At 43.9% G+C, this 25,036-nt stretch overlaps 1 protein-coding gene across 6 annotated transcripts; it reads left to right on the forward strand.

Annotated features, from left to right (window-relative positions):
* Positions 1–299: 299 nt before the first annotated feature.
* On the forward strand, positions 300–24,281 carry MAPKAPK5 (MAPK activated protein kinase 5). 6 transcript variants are annotated; one of them, XM_080355262.1, is made up of 15 exons: positions 300–858; positions 5,036–5,109; positions 5,289–5,580; positions 6,360–6,435; positions 7,536–7,633; positions 9,041–9,153; positions 11,176–11,261; positions 11,389–11,484; positions 12,390–12,470; positions 15,989–16,176; positions 18,476–18,596; positions 19,244–19,374; positions 19,994–20,115; positions 20,475–20,579; positions 21,089–24,281. In XM_080355262.1, the coding sequence occupies exons 5-15, from the start codon at positions 7,548–7,550 to the stop codon at positions 21,181–21,183; spliced, it is 1,224 nt and encodes a 407-aa protein (XP_080211388.1). In that variant the 5' UTR covers positions 300–858; positions 5,036–5,109; positions 5,289–5,580; positions 6,360–6,435; positions 7,536–7,547; the 3' UTR covers positions 21,184–24,281. The 6 variants fall into 6 exon arrangements, with proteins under 6 accessions (XP_080211388.1, XP_080211386.1, XP_080211387.1 ...); XM_080355260.1 differs by lacking the exon at positions 5,289–5,580; XM_080355261.1 differs by lacking the exon at positions 5,289–5,580 and having other exon boundaries at positions 19,994–20,109.
* The last annotated feature ends 755 nt before the right edge of the window (positions 24,282–25,036 follow it).

Here is a 25,036-nt window from a genome sequence, read left to right on the forward strand (position 1 = left end):
TCCCCGGTGTCCCTGTCCCCGGTGTCCCTGGCGCTGTGCGGCGGACGCTCCTCACGACCGGCGGGTGCGAAGCGCAGCCCGAGCGCCCCCCCGCCCGTTCCCGCCCCCGGCGCGGCCTCGCGTCCCCAGATCTCGCGAGGCTTCGCCGCTCTCCCTGTTTCTCGCTCTCCCTTCGCCCCGCCCCTTTGAGGATCACAGCCACGCCTCGTGTCGCTACGTCATTAGAAGGCGCCAGGAGCCTCGAAGGCCCCGCGGGGGCCTTGATGCCGGCGTCGCGCTTTTTAGGGCGGTGGCTACTGCCTGTAAACCGCTCCAGCGCCGTGGCGGAAGCTCCTAAAATTCCTCGGTGTGACCGGGAAGGAGGCGGAGGGCTGGGTCGATCTCCCGCGCGAGGCGCGGCGGGGGCGATATCGCCGCGGAGGGCGGCGCCGGCAGGCGGGTGTGCCCGGCGCAGGGTGCCGGCAATGTCTGGCTCCCGGGCGGCGGCGGCGCTTCGGCGGCGTCGTCTCCCGGGCTGAGCGGCGGCTCCGGGCCCGTCCGCGCCCTTCCCGCTGCGCTCTCCCGCCTCCGCGCGGGGTCTCGGCGCCCCCCCGGCCCGCCCGGCCGGGGATGAGGCGGTGCGGCGGCGGCACAAAGGCTCCTCCGGGGCTGCCCGTTGCCTGACGAGGCCCAGCGCCCCCGGGCCGGCCCCGCCGCCGCCCTCGCCGCCTCCGTCCCGCCCTTCCTCCTGCCTTGCCGGCCCTCGGCCCCTACAGCCCCGCTGTCCCTCGCTGGGGACGGCCCGGCGGCTCCCCCTCCCCCCGCCCGTGGCCCCGCGGGAGGATGTCGGAGGAGCCCGAGATGGACAAGACGATCAAGGTAGGCGGGGGCACCGGCGCTCGGGGAGGGGGGCAGCCCCGGCGGGTCCCGGTCCCTCCGTCTCTTGAGGCGCTGGCGGACACCGGGCAGGGAAACGGGAGCTGAGGCGGGATCCGGCCGCGGGGGATCCGTGTGGAGACGCTGAGGCTGCGGGAGCAGAGCCGGGGGTGCCGGGAACCGGGTCTGTCCCTCGCAGCAGTTCTGGCTGCGGAGGCAATGCCATCGCCTCAGCCCAGCTCCCGGTTCCTCTTGGGATCTGTCATGAAAACAAATCTGGTGCGTGGGATGTTTGTGTTCGAGTGGCGGCCGAGGAGCTGAACAGATTCAGGATTTCTTTTTTTGTTTTCCACGGTGAGAATCAGTGTGTGAGTTTAGTGCTTCCCCGTGAATCCTTCTGTGACCTGGCTGAGCGGATTTCCCGAAGAAGCCGGGGAAACCCTTTTGAGATAAAGCGATGATAACGCTATATTTTAAAGAGTCTCTGCAGGCTCTTTACCTTGTGCGAAGCATTTGCTCTTGCAGTTTCTGGACACCTTCATAAATGCTTATTTTAATAAGATAAGTGAAAGTATTCCTTAAGGATGTAGTTAACAAGACCTCATGTATTGGCATTTGCCACCTTACTTTTGCCCTCCTGGCTGCCACAGTGGGATTTGCCTTTACAGAGCTCACTGGGGACAAAAATCAATGCAAGAGAAGCAGCAACACAGTTTTGTGTTGTTGAAATCTGGATTGATTTAAAATACATGAGTCTTGCCTTTGGAACTAAAAAAGCCCAAAGGAGAAGGACATGTAAGCACCGTGTTTAGACAACCCAGACTAATTAAACTACGAGATCAAGTGTTGAAATCGTACACTGTCTCCTGCTTTGGCATCAGTCTTGGCACAGCATGGGTGAAGTAGCTGGCCAGATGGCTTTTGAAATAAGGTTTTTCAAGTATTTGTGGGGTAATTCATGTGAAGGTAAAGACCTACACAGAGCTCTTTAGGGTATAAAACAAAACCAAAACCCTGAAGTAGTTGTGTAAGTGTAGGAACAGTCCTGTACCTGCCTCCAACCCCTCTTGGTTTATGGAGGTTCTGACCGAGAACAGATTACGGGCAAATCTTTTCACTTTTTGTGAATCTAAAACATAATTTAGTACTTCTGTATATTTTGCTGACTTCTCTGCTTCTCAAATACTTGGTTATTGTTCAGGTTCTATTGCTTTTTCACCTGTGGCTGCGGCTTTAAGGTCTGTGACTCTAGATAGTGATCGCTGTTTAGGGCGAACTACCCGAAGTGGAAAGGCTGCGTGGAGCAGCGGAGGTGGAGTTACACCAGAATTTGCTGTTTCGCTTGTTGAATACGTGGAGTTTGTCCAAGCAGCAGCCTGTGTCTGTTTAATTGGCTGTAGGGAGTGTGCGTTATTTTTAAAGTACCTTATTTTAAGCCTTTTCCCGTTGGTGCGAACTGAGAGGTGCCTGGGCAGCCCCAAATGCTGCCTGAGAGCAGCTCGCTGGAGATCAAGTGAGGAGAAATCTCAGAGTCCGGTGTTTCCAGGCTTTGAGCATCCCAGATTGCTGACTCTGCATGGGAGGATGCTCAGAGCATTGTCTGAGTACCCTGAGCTTGTGCTGTTGAAGATAACTCAACATTGGTGTGAATTTGGTTGTAACAGAATACATTTCAAATTACTTTATTCCCCTTGCCTGCTGGAAATTAGTGTCGAGAGTGACCAGACTTTCATTTGTACTTATATCAAACACACGACCAGCATTTAAACTTACAGCAATTTTGATATTTTCAGAGGGCGCTTTTATATCTGTACGTTTATTATAGAACATTTCACGTCGTTTGAATGTTATGAACTCAGGTTGATTTGCAGCTACATAGTCTTGGTGCAGATTTGGAGCTCCTGTGCCTGAAGGAGGTGTAGGCGATTCTGTACATTGATGGACATCAAAGTTCTGAAATACTCTATTTCAACTCATTAGGAAATGGTGAATAGTTTCTTGATCATTAGATTATTCATTTTTATTTCTAAGTTGTAAGGCTGCTTTGGAATGAAGATGGAATCCAAGTAAAAGTGCAGAAAGCAAAAGTGTTGGCTCTTTATTTAAAACAATGGCAAATATGCAGAATATGAAAGAGGTCTTTTTTTTTAATTAAAAATGGACCTATTTGTAGTCGAACTTGTCCTTCAAGAGTTGAGAATGATCAAATCTTATTCTCACTTCATGTGATTTGTAGATCACAGACTTTCCAGTTCCTAATCAGATTTTCCTCTACACGTTCAGCCGGAGTGAAGCGAGTTGTCTCGCTGCTGTTGCAGAAGCGGCAGAGGCAGCAGAAACTCTTCAGTCAAGACTGGGCTTGTCTGTGGAGACAGTTTCTGGTTTTAGACCAACCCGTGCAGTTGCAAGGTGAAGTTTTGGGGCAGGTTAGTGGAGTTTTGGGGCAGGCAAGGCCTTTCTTTGGTGTTGGACCAGCAGCAGCAGACTTCAAAGCTCTGTAAAAAGTAACGAAAAGTTGTTATTGCTTAATCACTATGTTGCTGCAAAGTACTTTGGCATTTGCTTCTCCAGTTCAGTGGTTTGACTTTTTTCAAAACGTAAGCACGGTGTGATCTGGAAAGCACAAGCTGCAGAAGTGCTCCCCAGGCCACAGGAGCCCTTTCTCTGCTCACTAATGCTCTTCTCAAATTGTGTTTGCATTCCACCTGTGATGCCCTCAATTCTCTGTGTCTGAATATCAGGAAAATGAAGTCAGCTTTTCCCTGACGTGCTTTTCACAAGTGAAATTAATGTTAGTTGAATTGCTAAGAAAGTTTCTCTGTGCTTCTGCTTGAAAGCAACAAACCTTGTGTGATCTTCTACACTTTCCTTCCCCTTTCTTTTAAAACCCTTCATAAAACCCCCAGTTAACTTTAATTTTCCCTTTACACCTTTCACACTAGTCATTATGATTTATGCAATACCCACTCCAGACCCTGTTAAAAGTGATTATTTCCTTTCACAGCTGTCTTCTGCACTCTCTATTCCCTTCAAATCTTGCCTTAAACATCAGTTTTCCTCCCTGGCTTTGTTTTCCGTCCCTGTGGTCCAAGCTCTGTCTCCAGCCAGGCAATAGCATTAAATCCACGATCGCTGCAGCAGCGGCTGACGATCCTGCGTTGGGGACAGGTGTTTCCTGTAGCTGGGAGCACAAGCCTTCTCAGTTTTCTCATCGTTTGTAGCACAAAATGCCACACATTTGGAATTGGAGTTAACAGAAGGGGAAGATCTGACCAGGATAAAGTCGCTTTGCAAGTGCTGGACTCTGCCGTTTGTTTTCAGTACATTTGGGAGTTATTTTACCCTCTTGCTTAAGCTCCCCCTTCCTTTTGTTATCCAAAGCGTGACTTTTTGAAAGGTATTCCCGAACAGTTTCATTAAAAAGGACAGATTTTTTTGCTGTGTATTGCTTTGCCTTGTGTTTGCTCACAGCATTTCCACCCTTCAGCCCTCGGTTAGATCGCCCTCGGTGTGACGGCACACGGCAGCGGCGTTAATCAAAATGCTGCGACATTTACATCCCACCTCGTGACATGTTTAAGCACGACTTTGCCCAGGCTGTGTCCTAACAAAGCCAAACTCTGCAGAGATTTGGATTATAAGGATTATAAATGTGAGCCTGGTTCATTATCAGACAGGCGAAAACAAGTCATGCAGTGTTTAATTTACAGTAGAATGATCCCAAAGGTTTGAAAACCCCAAGAAAGCAGCAAAATAATTTTCCTCTGCACTGTATTGACCAATAAGTCCATAATAATGTTGTAACTGGGCCTTTGTATCCAGTTGCGATTGACCATTTCTGGGTGGAAAGCCGGATTTGAGTCCAGGCAGGGGAAAAGTGCCCTTGATACTCTTTCTGTATTAAAAGTGCAAGATCCCATTTACTGTTCTCAGTAATCCTGTTTCAGAATGCCAGGGTGAGCAGGCTCAGCTGCACAGAAATAATTTTAAACTGAGATGTGTTATTATGTGAGCATTTATATTTATCCAGGTGAAGCAAAACTCCAAAGCAGACTCTTCCTCAAGTATCTTGCAGATCAGATCTGCTGTGTTTTGTCTTTTTATTGTTTTTCTAGGGATGTAGTAATTTATTCTTTTGTTTTTACTCCCTTTCCTTTCCCCTTTGCTCCTTCTTGAACAGGAAACCTCCATTTTAGAGGAGTACAACATTAACTGGACGCAGAAGCTGGGAGCTGGGATCAGCGGTCCTGTTAGGTAAGACCTAAAACCTGCGGATTTGTGCGTAATCTCGGCCTGTTTCGTTAGCTGTGGGGAAGTGAGTGTGTGTTTTAATTGCGATGTGATATGTGGAAGACTTTCTTCATAAGTAAATGCTTCTATTCCATGCGGCTCGTAGCTGATGCATGAGTGAAATATTGTCTTTTATGGGATAGGTTTGAAATAGAAGCTCCCCTCGCCTCTCCGCGTTGTCCCGTCTTGCTGCCGTATTCCCGAAGCAAAGCGGGAACAGGAGTCGTTTGTGAAATGGTGGCGGCAGAAAATTCTGCTCAAACACCTTTGTCCTTTTGGTCGCGGTGTCAGCGCGGTGCAAAGGTCGCTGCTCCCGTCCGCGGTGTCGTCGCACATCAGCACCCTGCGCCCGTTTGCTATTTTTACCGGCTATTTATTCACATCACCATGTGAGGCCGAAGCAGCGAGTGCCCCGAGCTCTGCGGCTCAAACCAGGTGCACCCAGCGTGGATTTGGAACTGGATGCTTTCTGTAAAGCAAAACATATATTCCCTTTTCAACAAGAACTCGTGGCTTTTGCGAGCGGAAATTTGCGCACAAGCGCTGGAAAACAAATGTCTGTGCCTCTCTGTTCCAGGGCTTGTCTTTTGCCATTTATCTTCCTGTCCAGGCAACTGGTTTCTCCTCGTCCATTTTCTGTTGCTGTGTTGCCTCTGAGCTTTACCAAAATGTCCCTTTGTTTTTCATTCTTTTAACTGCCTGTAAATATGTGGGCCCTTCCCTCTCATGCAGTTCAATTGTTAGTGTTAAATGGGGGAAAGAGGGGAAAAAAAGTGTGTGGCGCAGTTGGTGGCCTTGCTAAAACAAGGATTTCCATTCAGAAGCGCTTTATTTATTGCAGACTACACCCTCCCTTGGGGATGTTCAGGCTGCCACTGTGTGCTTTGGGTTTTTTCATCAAAAATGTCTCATCAGGCTGAATGTCTGGAGTGTCTTCTGCTTGTCTGCAGTTACGCAGTGCTCTGTACTTTTTCTGCATTGCTGAAAATATAACTTAGTGTGCGGTGTTCCTGTGTAACGTATTTGATTGTTGTGGAAGGCTGAGAAGTGAGGTTTTCAATCTGGGATGTGGTGACAGACGCCCTGTATATTCCACATTGCCGGGATTCCGCTTAATTCCCATATGGAGAGCAAACTCCTAACTACAGATCAGTTGCTTGAAGTGTCTCTTTAACTTTCTTGCTGACTGAATAATTTTGTTGCTGTAATACCAGAGTCTGCGTGAAAAAATCTTCTCAAGAACGCTTTGCACTGAAAATTCTTCTCGATCGCCCAAAAGCTAGAAATGAGGTACAGTTCCTGTTTATACTGTCTGCCTTGTGATGTACCACAAACTCTCGCCCTTTTGGTGGATCGTTGCAATGGTTTAAAAGAAAAGAAACTCAAAGTTTTCTGCAGATCTTGCTGTGCAAGATTCCTTGGGTTTGATCCTCTGGCCCTGCTGTGCTTGGTTCCCAGAGGATGAGGTGGTGGGTGAAACTGGGGTTTGCTCTAGGTATGAGCTATATATGTACAAGTGGAATTTATAGAGCTGCATTTTAAAGCTACTGCTCTCCCTATGTCCCGTGTAACATAACAGGAATAGTTTAGAGCTGTTGTGGTTTCTATATCTCACACTCTTGGATGTCGCTACTCTAAGAATTGCCAAGAATGCTTCAAGTTGCACTCTAAAAGGTGGGGGTTTAGCTGTGTGCGGGAAACTAAATAAGCTCAGGGATACAGTTTGTGACTTACTGTGGCTGCTGGGAGCTGCCAAGGTACCAAACTCTTGAGAATGATGGGCAGTTGTCATGAAAACTGAATATGTATTAATTGTCCTCAAGATTTGGGCAGCTCCCATTCCTTGTTGCTGAGCAAATTCTCATTTAAAATTCCTAGGGAAATATAAGAATATTGAGCCTTGGCTAGATTTAGCACTCCAGGTAGCTTTAAACTGGGGAAAATTCCTGCTTCAGAATGTTGGAACAGGAGACGAGGTTTTGTGTGTTGTGACTGCTGGACTTTGAGGCTATAAAAGGAGCTGGATTACGGATTTTCAAGTTTTATTCATTAATTTGCAGTTTCAATCATACCTCTATTGTTAGTTTAAAACTAGTTCTAGCTTTAAACTTACTGAAAAGAAAATAAAAGTTTGGGCTTTTTCTGGAACTCTACAGGGTTGGACTCTGTGGTCTAGAATGACAATGTGTGATCTTTTTGTTGTGCTTGTTCCAAGAAGTGTAATGGCTGTTTGTCACTCGTACAAACAGTTTTAGGGGCTTCTTTTGCTTTGAATAATGTTGAATTGGGTGGGACTGGCAGCACATGGGCTCATGTGCCCCGTAGCATTGAGGGCAGAGGGTCAAGTCTGTGTCACCGTGTACAGTAACGTTTCTTCCCTTCTCTTCAAGGTACGTCTGCACATGATGTGTGCAACACATCCAAATATTGTTCAAATTATTGAAGTTTATGCTAACAGTGTGCAGTTCCCACATGAGTCCAGCCCAAGGTAAGGTTACATAGGGTGATTCACTCCCACAGCTTGCTTTCCATGTTTAGTCCAAGGTATAGTGGTGTTTGCCTTTTGTTTTTAATCACAATGTGACCAAAATTAATATTTATAGAGTGTTCCAGATATGATATTTATACTTCAGACTAAGCAATGTTTGCTTTTTCCACAATCAATGCCCAGATCTTTGCATATTTAAATGAATTTGTGTCCTTCACTATTGGTTTTGAATACGCCTTGATTTCTTAGGTTTTTCATGGATTCGGTCTGTGATGCCCGCATTGTCTGTGAGAGTTCATCAGCTTCTGTCCTGCTTTGATATTGCTTTAGTTGCTTAGGTTGAATTGTAACCTTTGAGCCTCCTTCTGCTTCCAAAGCACTATTAAAGCAGGACTGGAGCTGTGAGTTTTGTTGCTGCCTAGAATCCTAAGAGGGATTCTTTTACATGATGGTGATGCCTGTGAGCCACTGGGAAATGGAGTGTCAGTCTTCATTTTAAAAAAGAGAGAGAATTGTTTCTAAAAGTACTAGGTTCTGCCCTGTACATTCTCAATACGTTGTCCTGCTTAAAATGAACACACCAAACATGAAGCAGATGTTATTTTTTGTATATTGGTACCACTTGGGATAAAAACATTATGCAATTAGAAGACATTAGTTGAGAAAAAAAAACGGAGCTGGGAAAACTAAAGAGCTGAGACCTGTCGTAGTCTCTGATGTATCTGACTTTGTTGTGTGGCGAGAAGAACTAGAAGTTGGTTTCTTGAGGATCCAGTGGTCCTGGTCTCCACACTTCCTATTTGTTGCCCTTCATAATTATGTCAATAAAACTGGACGTTAAAATAAGGAGCTATGGTGGAGTATCCAGACCCAAAAGCATCAAAGATAATTCCTCAGCCTTTTGCTTCGAAGTTTCCATGAAGCTCTTCAGTGCCTGGCGTGTCTGCAGGGCTGGGCGCAGATGGGTTTAATGCAAGACTCTACCTGTTGTGTTGTTCTTTGAGGGCAGAGTGAGACCTCGATGTGCCTGAACAGCTTCCAGGTCCAAACTGGCTCCTTGGGGGAAGGCGTGGGTGGAACTTGCATGGATCTGTCTGGGTGCATCCATGTAGACACGTCCGTGGCGTTTGCTCCAGCTGCGGGAGCCCAACACGAAGAGCAAACTGTTGGTTTCTTGCTGACAATCAGCGAGTCAGGTTGTGCTGGGAGCCAGAAAATCCTGCAATTTACGTGCTTAAAGGCAGAATTACGGAACCAAAATAGCGAGAAGAACTGTAGAAGCAGCAGGTTTATGTCTCTCTTTTGGCCTGCATCAGTAGATGTGAAGTATGCATTATTAGCTTAGCAATTCTGTAATTTTTTTTTTTAATTATTTTCAATATAACAAAATGAAATGCTTTTGAACAGGGCTCGGCTCCTAATTGTAATGGAGATGATGGAAGGGGGAGAGCTATTTCACAGAATCAGCCAGCACCGGCACTTTACTGAGAAGCAAGCAAGCCAAGTAACAAAGCAGGCAAGTTGACACACATGTATAAGCAAATCCATGAATGGTGATGGCTCAAGTATTTAACAATTTCTTGGGGTGGGGGCGGTGGGAAAAAAGGAAGCTAAAATAATCCTCAGTTCTGATCTGATGATCATTGCCTGCTTTGTTATATATAACCTGACAATGCCAAAGTTTTAACAGAAGCAAAGAATTGAAGGTGTGGGCTAGTTCTGGGTTGGGACCCTGGTGTCTCTGCTGTCCTTAGTGATGGTTTTCCTAACCTGGTCTCCAGAACATTTCACCAAAATGCTCGTTTCTTGCACAACCTTCCTGCCATATCCCTCAGTGTTGTTCTGTAAGTGTTGGACCCAACAGCCCACGGGCTCCCCCAGGCCCCGCGTGGCTCCTGAGCTCCGGTTTGAGAATCGCTCGTGGCCGTGACACAAACTTGGCGTTTCTGTCACCGCTTTCACGGGGAAGCAGACAACAGACCTGTGTCCTGGGCCCTTGTTTTTTGAGCTGGGGTCTGTGTTGGGTTTTACGGAAGCCGTGCCTATCACGGAAGATAACAAGAGTAACATACTGCTATAGTGCATGTTTTCTGTGCTGTTTGTTCTGATGTCATTTTTCCCCTCTCCATTTCTCTAGCTGACTCTCTCTTGAACATTGTGTTTTAGAGTCTCCACGGTATTTATTACTAGACTTTATGACTGTATCTACATCCCAGTCACGTTCTTTCCCCTAAGCTGGGGAGATGATGTTTGGTACTGAGGCAGAAAAGAGGGACAGATTATTTCATCTTACTTTTCTGTCCTGTGCTTTGACTTGTTTCTGAATAAATGGTGATTGTGCTGCTGCCTTTTTGGCTTCATCCTACAAAGGCATTAGGTGGAAGTACAGAATTATTCTTGAGAGTTGATTTCCCTGTCCTTTGGATTTTGACAATGCAAGGTAGCCTCCAGGATTAATGTGTTGGGAAAAATACCTTGAAACTATAGCAAAAATGTAGTATAGAATTGAATTCTGACTTCATGTACACTTGGGTCTCCCAAGTAACTCTTTGCTTTAATGTTTATACAAATGAAATTTGAAGGCAACGCTAAAGTCTAATTATTTCGTCTAATGCTTCTTCATCACTGTCTTGAACTATGGGTCTTAGGTTCTTTTATCCAGTAATAGTTAAAACCTTGTGACAAAGCTACCTCACTTTATTTGAGAATGTGTTTATGTTTGTTTCTGAGCTAAGTTACCTCTGAAGTTCTCTTGTTGCAGTAATTTGCAGAGTTCTAAGGACTCTCTGCTTCACCCAGGGCCCTGTATTTGGGTGGGATCCTACAGAAGCCGATAGGAATATTTCTAAATAAGGGGCACGTGGCTTTACCTTACTTTTGTTTCTATAAATGAATTGTACTTTGAAATGTACGACCCGCAGAGCTTTCATGACTGGGTTACAGGTTTCTAAACACCACCAGGAAGCTCTTTGAAAGGATCAAGTCATACATTTCTGTGTAGTAACAGATGAAATGGATAAATTGCAGAGAGCAACGTGAAGAATTATGGAATAGAACTGCCTGAATGTTCACTTCTAAGTTAGTAACAAATGCAATAAAATGTTTAAGGAAATACTAAAGCAAGAACATGGTGTTGACTGTTAAACAGCATGTGATTGCCGGAGGGTGTGCAAGCGGGTTTAGTGACCTTGCAGGCCAGGCACAATGTGTGAAAGGACACTGTCATGACCTGTTTCACTTTGAGGGGGTAATACTGCCCTGATTTAGCCAAACTAAAATGGTTGGGAAGCTCAGTACAACTTAACCTCTATTTTCTGTTTGCTTTGAGTGAAATGCAAACTGAAAAGTTTGGTGCATTTCCTTCCTTGCACTATCGCGCAGTATGACCTGGCTTTTCTAAACTCAGAATTATACCCAAATGGAGTGAAAATGTTCAGGATCTAAGCTGTGTTGGCAGTGTCCTTTCTAAAGCTGGTGTAACTGTTGAGGCTAAAGGGGAGTTGTGTAATTGTAGTTGATTTATTGTGCCCTTTTTCAGATAGCTTTGGCTTTGCAGCATTGCCACTCATTAAACATTGCACACAGAGACCTCAAGCCCGAGAATCTCCTCTTCAAGGATAACTCTCTGGTAAGATAAACACTTGGAATTCTTTGTTTACTGCTGAATTGTGTAAAATAGCTCTGTGGTGAGAAGAGTGTATTAGAAAAGCTGATACAATGAGATTTTGTAATGAAACCTCTCTTCCTTGTTTTAGGATGCACCCGTTAAATTGTGTGACTTTGGATTTGCCAAAGTAGACCAAGGTGACTTGATGACACCACAGTTCACTCCATATTATGTAGCACCTCAGGTAACAAATGGTTACAGTTCTATGCTAAATGGGGATAATGCTCTTTATTGCCTGTGCCTCCATAACCGTGTCATTTTAAAGGCCTTTGCTATCTTGTTAAGGGTTTCTGGGCACAGGAATGTTGAGTAATTGTGTAGTAGCCACCTTTCAAGATGGAATGCTGCGGTGATCTGTTGATTACAGCAGAGCTTGTGAGGCAAATTTCTTAGACTGGATTCTTAGCTCTGACTTATTGCTGGTGCCTCCTGACCCTCCCAGGCCTGACTCCCACTGGTGAAACTACTCCAGGGATTTGACAATTGGCCTTTAACTGGTTGTTTTGGAAAAATCTGTGTTTCACAATCCTTCTTCCAGCTCAGGCTCATACAAGATGACATTAAAAAGAACTGTGCTGAAACAAAAAGGTTCTGTGGAGGCAATTGCTCAAAAAAGGGGGCAGTGCCGGGGGGTGACCCCTTCACCTGGGCTTGGTCCCTTGTCAGCGGGCGTTAAAACACAATCTATAATTACGGACAGGCTGGTTTTGTAGTGGTACTCTTTTGTGCTTTGTGAAGAAAATGAAAAGAGAACTGCAGGTAGGTATTTAATTGCAGTACTGGGCATGTCAGCAGCCTTCAATGACTGGGAAGAGCAGTTGCAGAGGTGATACCGTGCAGTCACAGCCCAGTGCAGGCAAAACTGGAATTTTCTTGCAAAGCAGCAAAATATTTTAGCTGAAATTTTCCCACATAGAAAGTTCTGGTATTTGTTAGGAAGAACGGTTTGAGTTTAGCAGAGTCTTCAGTAACTGAAATAAGTCTACCTTACAGAAGAGCGTTGGGCATCTTTGCCATAGGCATTGCTGGTTGTGGTGCCTGCGAGTAGGATGTATTTTACATTAGTTCTTTTTCTTCTCATGACAACAGGTATTAGAGGCACAAAGGCGGCATCAGAAAGAAAAATCTGGTATTATTCCCACCTCTCCAACACCTTACACTTATAACAAGGTAAGCTATGAAACAACTCCCACGTCAATATCTTTGCACAGTGTTTTCCCCCCCTCCCTGCCCGGATAATATCTGCTGTAGCAGTAGTCTATAAACATGGCTTATCACCTAAGGCAATAAACTTTATTGGCCTGAAATTACACACTTCTGGCCAGAAGCAATAAAGTTGTTCTGATTTCTGTGACAGAAATACATCTAATAACGAGCCAGATAGCTCACACCAAGTACAAAGCAGGATCTGCTGAAAGCAGCAGGGAAATGTCATGTTGCTTTCTTGTGTACATGGGGATTTTCAGCTGTAAAGATCTCTGGGGCTGTATACCTGAAAAATATTGTTCCTTCAGCTTTTTTAAAAGATGTGACAGAGTGAGCAGGTATAAAGTGGTATTTCTCCTTAAACTTTTTAGGTTCAGACCAGGTTTTGTTCAGTTGAACTGGCAAAATAGTAGATGATGATCTGTGCAGGTAGCTGTCTTAACTTAGAAGTGTCACGCCAGAAGGTGCTGCTGGCTCTGCATTCTTCTTGATGGAGCGAATAATGAAATGCATGCTTGGTCCAAGCCTAATTAATGATCCTCTAATTAAAGGAAAAATGTACAAATGTTGTTAAAAGAGCACTAAATATTAAAAAGGTTTTGGAGAGAGCAGAATGATTCTACTGGAGTGTGACCCTGTGGGAAGTTCTTTGACTTCCACAAGAGACTGGTTGGAAGGAATCATTTAGTCTGTGCCAGCTGGAGTTTCTGGGTGCGCGAAGTACTTCTTAGGCTCTGTTGTTGAGGCAGCTGCGGTGGTACCTTGTCTGTATTGGGGATCTTCTGCAAAATGACCAATATTGCATTGTCTGTAGCAGTAAACCATGGCAATAACAACTGCTGCAAGAGTCTTGTAAAGTGTCCACAGAAAGTGTCCTGGAGAGTTGTCTTTTTCATCATTCCAAAACATCTTCCTCCGTATCAGCATTCCTGTCTCCTACTGGCTTAGCAGTGTTTGCACTACTCAAGGTTTTTCTTTCAGGGTGTTAATTTTGACAAAAGTTAACTGTTTTCTGATTGCAGTGCTAAGTATCTGCACTTCTTCCAGCTTCCAGGATGGGTGTTTAACGCACCACATGCTAGAGGGGTAGTTTGATATATAGTGTTATGTTTTAGTAGCCTTCTAGAGAGAGCGAGACCAAAGATGGGCAGAGTTATGATTCTCCCCTCTCCATCCTGGAGAAACTGCTTGGTGATTGAAGCCAGACACTTCTCATAGAAAGAGTTCTCAGACAGGTGCGGACAGGCTTTTCACTACAGAACTTCTTCTGCCTTCTTTTGTGTGAACCCCAGTCACAGGGAAGGTTCTTTTTTATAAATTCGGAAAGTCTCTCAAGAGCTCCACTTCTGTGGGCTGAAGCAGATTTCCTCTCCAAGGGACTTCCCTCTTTAGTTGGAAGAGGGTAGATGCAGTTCCAGAGCCACCTAGAAGTGGTTGTTCATGTTGGTAACAGTTTAGCAGCTCTTTTGTTCTTCTAATGAACAAAGAGCCTTGGCCATGGCAACTGAAGCAAAATATGCGTCATATTCTTCTACAGAACAGAAGAACCTTGAAAACAGATACCAGCTAGAGTTAACTGGCAAGGTTCAGCTGCCTCATTCTGCTGGGATTTACACTGTGAAACAGTGATTTCTTTTTCATGTTTCGTTTAAAGAGCTGATCGGTCACTCCGAACTGCTCTCAGCCATGGTGGCACTAACTATCCTCACCCTGCCAAGTGTGACTCACTGCAAAAGCAGCATCTGGCACATGCCCGATTCCCCAAAATAGCCTGTGATGAACTCCCAGGTCCCCTGTCCTTCCGCAGCGATTCAGAGCCTGTGATCCACCTTCATGATCAGCAGCACATTTAAACTGAAGGAAAAAAGATATATATTTCATTCCCTGAGTGTTTTTATTAAGCTATGTGTGTGTTGGATCAACTCTAAGTGTGGATATCATGGCTGGAGAGGATTGACTCCTGAGAAACAGAATCTGGGAACCATGTCCACAAAGAGTTTAGAAACCTGTTTCCTACTTACATGCCTGAAGTCACATTGATTTCATTAGAAATAATCTGCAATCACTGGGAAAATGGTGAGAATTTGGGTACCTAAATAGAAATTTAGACTTCTAGAACCATCTGAGAGTGGCTTAACCAGCTTGCTGAAAAGCGTACCTACGTGGGCTAAATCCCTGGAATTTGTTCTAGTATCAGAATCCACATCTTTTGTAGAAGCCAAAAGCTGTGGATGATCAGGATGAGCTGATGTGTGTTCCTTCCAGAATGAAACAGTCTCACCTTTGAGGGGCCCCTTTCCAGGTCGGTGTCCATCCAGTCAAAAACAAACTAACAACAGCTTTGGTGTCAGGAATTTTCTCTGATTTTGTCCATGCAGCTTCATGAATGCTGGTGCTGTCCTGGAGCAGGGAGTGGAATGTACAGCCTGGGGCAGATGGGGTGGTGTGGAGGTTGCTTTAGGTAGCAGCTGTGCACATTTCTGGTGGTAGAAACCCAGTGCAGAACCTCTCCAGTTCCCCCAATCTGCCCTTGAGCATCTTTCCACAGTCAGCTGGACCTGGCTGAAGCTCAGGCTTCTGCTTACACGTGGCCGTGTGTTCCTGTCCGTCCTTGTGCTGGCAGAAACCCCGAGGACTGATAGTGCTGGAAATCAGGTTATTAAAAAGAAACGATTGAGGTCCTACCAGCCCGGGGCTGCACTGTGCTATGGCCAGGAGATAGCAGAGCTGTGTCCTTAAGGATATGGTCGGTCACTTGTATTGGAGTCTGGGCTGTTACAGTCCTTCTTCACAAGTTGTGTCTGTGTTGTGTGAACACCCTGTGCTCCAACTGGGAAATAAATCTGGCTTTCAGCTGCTTTACTGAGCTGGTTTTTGGCTGGATCCACCTCCTGGATGAACTTGTTGTGTGTCACATCAGCAGCAACGCTGGTGCCAGGGCAGGAGGGAGCACAGTGTGCGCAGACCTGAAACGCTGCTCCTGGCTTTCTGAAGCTTCTCCATCGCCCCGCCTTTCAGCGTATTCATTAGACATCTCTGATTAAGTATCTCTGCTAGTTCATTTGTTTGGTGTTTCTTTTTTTAGTCTTGCATTCTAAAAAAAATGACTGTATTCTGTTTTATGTTCTGATACTGAGTGACTAAGATTGAAATATCCCGAGAGATGTAATAAATGTGTGGCTTGCTCACCTCACCAACGCACTGGCTGTTTCCAGACAACTCACCATTGCACAGCAGAGTTACAGGAGCGCTTTCTGTAAACAAGTTACTTTTGGGTACTGAAAGTAGTTTAGCTTGGCAGTGTGGAGTTATCTTGTGCTTATGTATTTGCTGTATTTACCCGTGAGGGTCCTCAGACGGACCTTTAGGAAGAGGCTGAGCTGTGTTTCTATTTTCTCAGGGAATCACGTAGAACTTTTAACATAGCTACACCACTACTTGCTGCAAATTGTGCCCCAAAGTGATCATTTCCTTGCTTTCAGAGCTGTGACTTGTGGTCCCTGGGTGTCATTATTTACGTGATGCTGTGTGGATACCCTCCGTTTTACTCCAAACACCATAGTCGGACAATTCCAAAGGACATGCGGAAAAAGATCATGACAGGAAGTTTTGAATTTCCAGAGGAAGAGTGGAGCCAGATCTCAGAAATGGCGAAAGACATTGTGCGAAAGTGAGTCAGTTGAGGAAACTGTTGTATTGCTCTTTGCTTATATTGAGAAATCGGAACAATTACTTGAAAGTGCATTATCAATCACAAAGGGCTTATTTTTCCAAAGGCGGGGGGAATTGTCTGCAGCACATACAGCTGACAAATTTTCTATCCTATTTAGCACAATTGAAGTCTGGTAAATACATTTCTTTCCCTCTTTTGTTTTCCTCCCAACTATTGTGTTCCATTTTTGATGTCTCCTGTCTCTGAAGCTGCAGAGTACATTGTGCGTTTAGTCTTTATGGGGAGTGGGTACACTAGTTCGCTTCAGAGCAGTATCGACAAACAGCTGCCCCATCTGCAAGTGCTCTCTATGCACATGTCTCCTACGATAATGTTTAAAATCAGGGGGCATTTAGGAGGTGTAATAGGATCTGGTAGATCTGTCCCTTAAAACCTCGTGCACACAATGTATGGTCCAAAAGGAGTCAAGAGAAGGGCATGGAAAGGGAGGTTAAGATCTGTCACAAGCAGTCAGACTATGAAATAAGGTTTTGCATTGGTGTTTTATTCTAAATACTAATGGAAACTGCTTTTCAGGCAATGCACAGCTCCCAGTCGCAAATGTTTCAAAGGCTGTGATCCCGTGGTCCTGTTTGAAAGCAAGAATGTGGCACTGATTAGGTCTTGACCTCTCTTATTTTTTAAAATGTGAGAGGGACTTAACTGCCTTTGTGTGTATCACCAGAGGAACCAGAAGGATAAAAGCAACATAAATAGAAAAAAAATCAGTTAAATAATTTTAAACTCTCACTGCCTCCTCTGTCCTGTAAAATCTCCAAGGACTTAACGTTGTTTGGAAAGGGTGCCAAACCTGTTCATAGCGGTGCAGGAGAGCCTACAACCTTTCACCAATTAAACTGCACATTACGTTGCAGTGGAACTTCCATTTATACCAAGGTCAACTCTTTATTCTCACTCAGGAGCTCCACAGTCAATGGGTTTCATTGTCTTTTAAAATGGCCATGAAACTCAGCTCACAGAATGTCATTACTTGGATTGAGTTCACTTAATTCTCTCACTAATGTTTTCAGGACTCCCCTGCTTGTCTTTTCCAGCCGGTGGGTCTGAACCTGTGTTTATGGTGCAGGAATACGTTTAGGCTTTTCATAATTCTGGATAAGCTTACATTTTATTTATGGAGACTGCTATTGACAGGAAGTCTTGCTTCTGAAGGTCATATTTTTGCATTCAAGCAGCTGTTTCCTTTCAAGCATGTCAAGTTGATTTCTGACCTCGAGCTTTATGAGCTGGAGTGCTTGATAATAGGATAGGACTCCAAACACCTGTGGAAAAGGAATGCACATGTCTTGGGTCTGGGATCAAAACTGAACTTAAAACCTTCTTGGCAGCATGGCCTTGCAAGTGGAATTTCTGAGCTAGCCTGTGGTCCTGCTGACATTTTGTAAAAGTTATTTCCACTTCCTTGGTACATTAAGTGATTCTGCTTTGCAGCCAGGAAGCTGATTTAGAGTGTTGTCCAAGAAAATGTGACAAGCGAATCAAGTCATTCTGTTTCTAATTTAGACACCTGGGGATAACTTGTCATTACTCTGTATGAAATTTTACTTCTTTATTAAATAGTTGCGTTTATCCTGAGAACATGAGTTTACCTGTAAAATCTCTTTCCAGGGTTTTATTCTAGTAAAATTTATTTCCATGGAGTTTTCAGAGATCTCAGAATAAAGTTCCTTCTTATTTTGAGGTGCTGTAACCTGCCAAAGTGTCCCTTACTGGAGGCTTTTGCAGGGGGAGAAGAGCTGGGGTGTTGCATGGTGAAAGCAGTTAATTCAGCAAACAGGTTTCCAAACTAGAAAGTTTGCTTTGCTTCCCCATGCCCAGAGTCCTTGGGATGAGCATAGACTACTATGTGAATGAGCTCTAGATGTGCATTTTCAGACAGTGTCAATCTGGATCATTTCCAGCTCACCTGGAAGATAATTTCCCGTCTGGGAGGATGTGAATGTAGAGTTCAGCAGAACGCAAGTGTTACTAAAATGGCCTTTGGTGCCTTTCTGTGTGCTGAGTTGCTGAATATAACTGAAAGAGCTGTGATAGCATTAAAACATCACCGCAGTGAGGGTCGGGGGGGCTAATAGAAAGACTGATTTGGGGGTCAGCTCGGTGTTTCAGGTGTTAGGAGGAGTTTCTTTTTGGCCCCTTTAATGCTTAGAGATTGCTAAGTGCGCTGATCCCAGACAGAGCAGCACGTTTTAAATCCACAAAGATGTCTTTACGGACTGCTGGATTCCTCTTCCAGGCTGCTGAAGGTCAAACCCGAGGAACGACTGACTATTGAAGGTGTCCTGGACCATCCCTGGCTCAACTCCACTGAGGCACTTGATAACATCCTGCCCTCTGCCCAGCTGATGATGGACAAGGTCTAAACAACGTTTTGTTTTATGAAGAATGTTGCATAGAGGAGCTGGGGAGCTCCTGGGTGGTTTGGGTGGTGTTATGCAGACAAAGAGCTCCTCTTCTGCCTTAATTAGAGCTTGAGATCTTTGTAAGAAAATTGAAACAGTTTGATATTTGGGCTTGGAGAAGATGCTCCAAGATTTGGTGGTGAAGAGAAGCCATGTGCTAAAAAGTAGAGACCAGAGTACAGCAGTAAATGTGCCTGAGTACTCTTCTGCAGGTCTTTTCTCTTTTTTCCTATGTTTTATACCTGACTACAGCTATGGCTTCATTAATTAGCACCAAATGAATAGCCCTTCATGCTTCCTTTAAACTCTACTCAAAGAGGAGTTCACTCAGCACCCTCAAGCTTGTGAACATGAAAAGCAAAGATGATCCTTTGTCCTGTTCAGCCCCTGTGAGGTTGGGATATATTGTCCCACAGTCAAGGACTGTAATTCTAGCCATGTCTTGCATAATGCAAACCTGATTTTTGTCATGCATCTCTGAAATAAACATGATTTGATGCATCTTTTTGGGTTTTTTGTCCATGGTTAACATTGTCCATATATTGTTCTTTAACTTACAAAGAAGCTATTTAAAACATCAAGGGAAACTGTTTTCATTCCAGGCGATGGTTGCAGGGATACAGCAGGCTCATGCGGAACAGCTTGCGAACATGAGAATCCAAGACCTCAAAGTCAGTCTCAAACCCCTTCACTCCGTCAACAACCCAATCCTGCGCAAAAGGAAATTATTGGGGTAACTCTAAAGCTGTTTCTCAAAGATAGACAGCCGTGCTGCAGGAAAATCACTTTAAGCATGTTACGAGTTCATTCAATTGTCACCACACTTCTGAATTTCTGCTTTGATTGACACACTCTTCATGCTGAAGTGGGTAGTTGGAGTCAAGAAATACTTGCACAATTTGTTGTGCTTCCCAAGAGATGCTGGTGAGGGTGGGAAAGACATTGCATGATGTTATGATACTATATAGGTAGTAGAACAGGTTATAAGAAGATGGGTCACATATTGAGTAATGTAGGGCAAACAGGGAGAAAGAATTCCAATATTTTTTTTCTGATCCTGAAGTTTTTTACTGAAAAGGTCAGGTAATGTCTCTCTGTTTGAGTTTCCTGTCTGAAAAATAGGATAATGCATTTTAGGATTACCGTTACCTGAACTGATTTAAAGAAATCTGTATTTTTCTTCATATTTTAAGTGGTCTCATAGTGCAGACATTGTAATGAATGCTAAATCCAGTTCCCATTCCCAGCTTCCCAGAGAGTGAACAAGAGCGTTACGCTGGTGCAGTTATGCAACGAGCAACAGACTTGAGTTGCATTCAAATTGTAATTGTTTCCTCCTTGTTCTTCTGCAGCACGAAGCCTAAGGACGGTGTTTATATCCATGACCCTGAGAATGGAAGTAACGATTCCAACGTGGCTCTGGAAAAGCTCAGAGATGTGATTGCTCAGTGCATTCTACCCCAGGCTGGTAAAGGTTGCCACTTTTAAGAAAGTTATATTCCTAAACATGCAAGACACTGACTTTTTACTGTACTGCAGGGTCAGTCTGTGTCAGTGGTGAGGACGGATAAACAAAATTCCTCTTGTCCTAGTTAGTCTCAAGAGAAAAGTGTTATCTGTGGACTGTAATTTTGCTGCCTGCCTAATGTTAGTGCCAACAGTGACATGCAGAGCTGTCAAAATCACTTTCAAACAGGAGTATCTGCTTTCAAACTGATTTCCTAGTCTGCGTGAGGCCACGAGGAATAACCGCACGCACTGTTAACTGAATCTCTGAACATTGCTGTGAGGCAGAATGACAAACCTCCTGTTTATCTTTGTTCTCCTAAACAGGAGAGAATGAAGATGAGAAGCTGAATGAAGTGATGCAGGAGGCGTGGAAGTATAATCGAGAGTGTAAGTTGCTGCGAGACACTCTTCAGAGCTTCAGCTGGAACGGTGAGGAACTTTCTCTTCCATGGAGAATGGTGCTAATGGCAGGTGAAGGGGGGGAAACGATGACCTTGTATGGAAATAGAAACAAATTTGTTGAATTTGTGTCAGGCTGATTTAGGTTTTGACACTGTTTTAGCCCATCTACCATCATGGGTGTTCTAGACATGAGGTTGAAAGTTCTGCTTTAAAACTTCTACTTGTGGTTTGGGGTAGAGTTTTCAAAGGTGCCAAGTTGTGTAGGACCAGAACAGCACAGACAGATCATCTCTCTAGAAACAGCTTTAGTTGTTTTGAGCTGGTTTCCTTTCAGCTGGTCATGACCCTTGTTCTGCTAGAGCCTGCTGCCCTCATCTATGTCAGCTCAACAACTAGAGATGAAAACTCACTTTGATTCACTTGCAAATGTCCTGCGTTTGTGTGTGAAGCGTTGTTTTGTGCATACGGCTCCAGCTGGGATTGCTTTCCTCCGTGTGCCCGGCACCAGCTCTGACTCCCTGTTCTTCTCTTTCCAGGCAGAGGATTCACAGATAAAGTGGATCGACTAAAACTGGCAGAAATAGTAAAACAAGTTATCGAAGAGCAGACAAACTCCCATGACTCTCAATAGCTGGAGCTTCTTAATCTTATTTTTTTTACCATTTAAGATTTATTCTTTAACTGTAAAAAGTATTTTTATGTAAATTAATAAATCATAATTATTTCATTAAATTTCCATACTGCTTGAAAATGCTGTATAGTTGTAGATACAAAAAAAATCATTGGTACTGTAATATTTTTTTAAAACTCAGTTCCTTGAGGTATATATGATCACTTATGTACTGTCAATCATGAGTCCCCCAGACGGGGCAAATTATATGGTTAAAGACCGTTTTTTTTCTTAATAACCAGTTGCAGAAGCTGCCTTCCATCTGCTATACATACAGCCAGCTGCAATGACTGTGTATGTTAACGAGACAGTTTCCCAACACCCTGCTCAGTAAGTACTTGAAGCAAGTGAAACAAACTTCCGAGCTACCCGTTGCGCCTGAATTCTGAGTCTATGTAGAGGCAACTAATTAGCCGCCTGTTTCGCTAGGTGACCCGAGAGCCACAGATGGCCTTGCCAAAGCCACCTGAGTCCATGTGCTTGCTGTGTTTTTCAGTTCTGATCAGTAGCCCTCTTTGATTTTTGTTTTTCCCCATTTTCTTTGGACCTTCCTTAAGGCTTAGTTCTTCTTTCTTCTTCACAATCTTCCTCAGACCTTTTTTAAGGCCGAACTGGCCATTCAGCATAAGACTCCTCTTTTAATCATACTGTTCAACAGCAGAACAGAAGAACATTCTAGTTACTTATGTATAAGTTATTTTTATTTTCATGGTGAAATCTTCTATGGACAAGAAGCTGGGGATTCATTTGTGTTAGCCCCAGATCAGCAGTTGTGTGTTTTCCACCCATGTGCTCTACTCTTTCCTTTCTAGAAGATCTGACACTTGGTTTCAACCTTGTCCTCTTGTTGGAAAGAGATCATCCTGGCAAGGGTCACAGTACTGCTGTGTCAATCCACCGGTGATGCTTCTGTGTCACCCTCTGGAGTTTGAGCTCCTCATCTCTGATGCCTTCGAGCTCCTTCTGGGGAGCGAATGATGTGGAGCTGCTCCGTGGATGCGTCCTGCTGCTGCCTGCACCGTGAGGCTGCCCAGGGCACATTCTTACACTAGTCTGGAACATTGGCTCCGAAACCTGCTTTTTTAAAAATTTTAATTAAACGAACAAATGAAAAAAATCTGTACATATTTCTAGTTTTCTACCTTCTGATGCTTTTCTTTCTTTTGAGACTAGTCGAAGGCTTTTTATAGAGATATTTTGGTACTAAATCTGTGCAGACGTTGAATGAGTTCGGTCTGCAGACTGAAGTGCCAATTCAGGGCTATTAGTAAAGACTCTTGAACATTATTGTTATATTTCATAGCTCATTAATTTTGGGTTTACATTTACAAACCTGAGCCATGCATCTCCCAATTTACTCTTATTGCAGTCCAGCCTTGTTCTTTTTTTGTCTTTTTTCTATACCAGACTTCCTTGCAACTTTTAGCTTGGGTGGCAAACCAATGTCTTGACTCTTTCTATAGAATTTTATAAGCAGTGACTTAGTTTTTCTACATGAAGGAGATATTTCATTTCCCATTCTTTGTCAGCGTTCTTTTAATCCTGTCGACAGTTTTCCAACGCCTGATTTATTGCAGAGTGAGAACCACAATCCCTGTGTAACCGTCTCTGATGGGAACAGGGAGGATTTGATTCAGCCAGAATTGTACCTCTGACACTACATGGAGTATTTGTGCACTGACATGTATCAATGATGGCTAGAGATTTAGCAAGAGACGAGTATCTGTAATTTCTCAGTAGTCTCAGCAAGTTTGCAGGCCCTATTATGTGCATTTCTGTCCTTGGCCTCAATTCTAGGTCATGTCAACATCCACGCAGTCTTTAAATGTAAGAGATAATTTCCTTTTTAACTTGAAATCCATGTGTTGTTTTTTCTGTGAAATCTCATTGTTCTGGAGCTTTTAAGTGTGGCAAGTAGAGAAATAAAGAAGGAAATCAGCTTTGTTTGAATGGGAGTGTAAAAAATTCCCCACAAAAGCACTTTGCAACTCTGCCCTCTGAGGAGCAAAAAGAATTTGACCAGTTTCTTGGTAGCCAGAACTTTTGAGCAGAAAAATTGATCAGATTGTATCTATTTTCATGGTTCATATGGAGTGTGGTCAGCAGATACCACTGATAGGATCCAAACACCTTCCACGGCAGAATAATTTCCAGCTGTTACAGGCAGTGAGGTGGGTACGTCTGCGACTGACTGTGGTGTGTTTTGGTATCTGGAAGGAAGCCCAGTTTCTAAAGGCTTCTGTGAATAAGGAACCGCTTTTTGTGGATTTATTGTAGATTTATTGTGTGTGATAAATAAGAATGGCCTGAGCTAAAACAGATGTAGGGAGAGACAGATTAAGATTTGAAGATTCAAGGTCAAATGATTTTATTTCTATGAGAAAGCTGATTATTTTACTCTTTAAAAATTTAAGTTATGCTTTAGATTTCAAAATTAATTTAATGGGTTGACTTACATATTTTTATAGTAGTATTTTACTTTCTCCTTCCTGTGTTTTTAATTTTTTCAGTTGACATAAATGCAAGATGCCTTGTCTTGATTATATAAGGTTTTACTTGGTAATAAATCTACTGATCGTTTATAGAAGACTGTGAATATTGTAAATATCTCGAGATGGAAGGGTCGTGTGGGATCAAAGAAGACATTCTTTGTACAAACACTAAAAGGATATGAGAAAGCTCTGTAGGGTTTTTTTTTTAGAATTTTATTTAAGAGAAAAATCTCCAAAATCATTTGACCTTTTCAAAATTTTATGTATATCTGACTTCTCTTGTGACTTGATTATTTTAAGCTATATATATGAAAAAGTTAGAAGAACTTGACTAGGCGAAAGAGTTTTTGATTGGAAATAGCAACATGTCGAAGTTTTGCTGTCATTACTTCAAGTTTGGTTTTTTTGGAAATCTTGAGTCTGTCCTCATAAGCCATGTTCAACTTCTGTGGAGTAAAACATTTTCATTTCTCCTTTTCAGTGTTACCTGCAATATGTTAGTTTATTTTGGATCAGTATTATATTGTAAATATTACGCATCGGTGTATATAAATGATTTTACTAAACTTCAAAGTTACCGGCTGCTTTTCTTTTGTTCCTAAGTCCCCGTGGTACTCCAGGGAAGGACAGGGGTGGCCTGGAGAGCTCAGCCACGTGTCTGGTGTCACCATGCTCGGCCCTCTGTCCCACCTGCCTTACAAATGAGAATACACTCTTTGCTTTATATTTTCATAGAATCATACTGGTTGGAAGAGACCCTCAGGATCGAGTCCAACCATAACCTGACTTCAGCACTAACCCGCGTCGCTGAGAACCTCATCTATGTGCCTTTTAAACCCCTCCAGGGCTGGTGACTCCACCACTGCCCTGGGCAGCCTGTTCCAGTGTCCGACAGCCCTTTCTGGGAAGAAATTGTTCCTAATTTTTTTCTTTTGCAGGAGTGCTGTGCGATGAAAGAATATCTGACCAGATAGGCTGGATAAAGCCCTAAAAAAAAATCTGTGTGCTCTGCCTGGCAACATAACGTGCAATTGTTTCTTTTAGCCAGCTTTCCGTTAGGTGGCAGCAGTACCTGCCTGGTGCTACCGCTTAACCCCCTAAAGCTATACAGGATTTTTTGTGTAGCTACAATTTTGGGCGGCCAGGGAAGGGCTGAGCTGTTGTGTGGTCGGTGATGTCTCCCCATCAGGTGTACCAGCTCCTTGGTTCTGCCAAGTGGATTATTTTGAGGAACCAGCTTCTTTGGGATGCTGATCCTTGCAGGGTGCTGGTGGCTGGAGTGGGAATGCTGCAGGGACCTGGGGCTTGACTGGCGACTTGGG

Source organism: Nesoenas mayeri (assembly GCF_963082525.1).
Source record: "Nesoenas mayeri genome assembly, chromosome: 17".
Classification (NCBI taxonomy): domain Eukaryota; kingdom Metazoa; phylum Chordata; class Aves; order Columbiformes; family Columbidae; genus Nesoenas; species Nesoenas mayeri.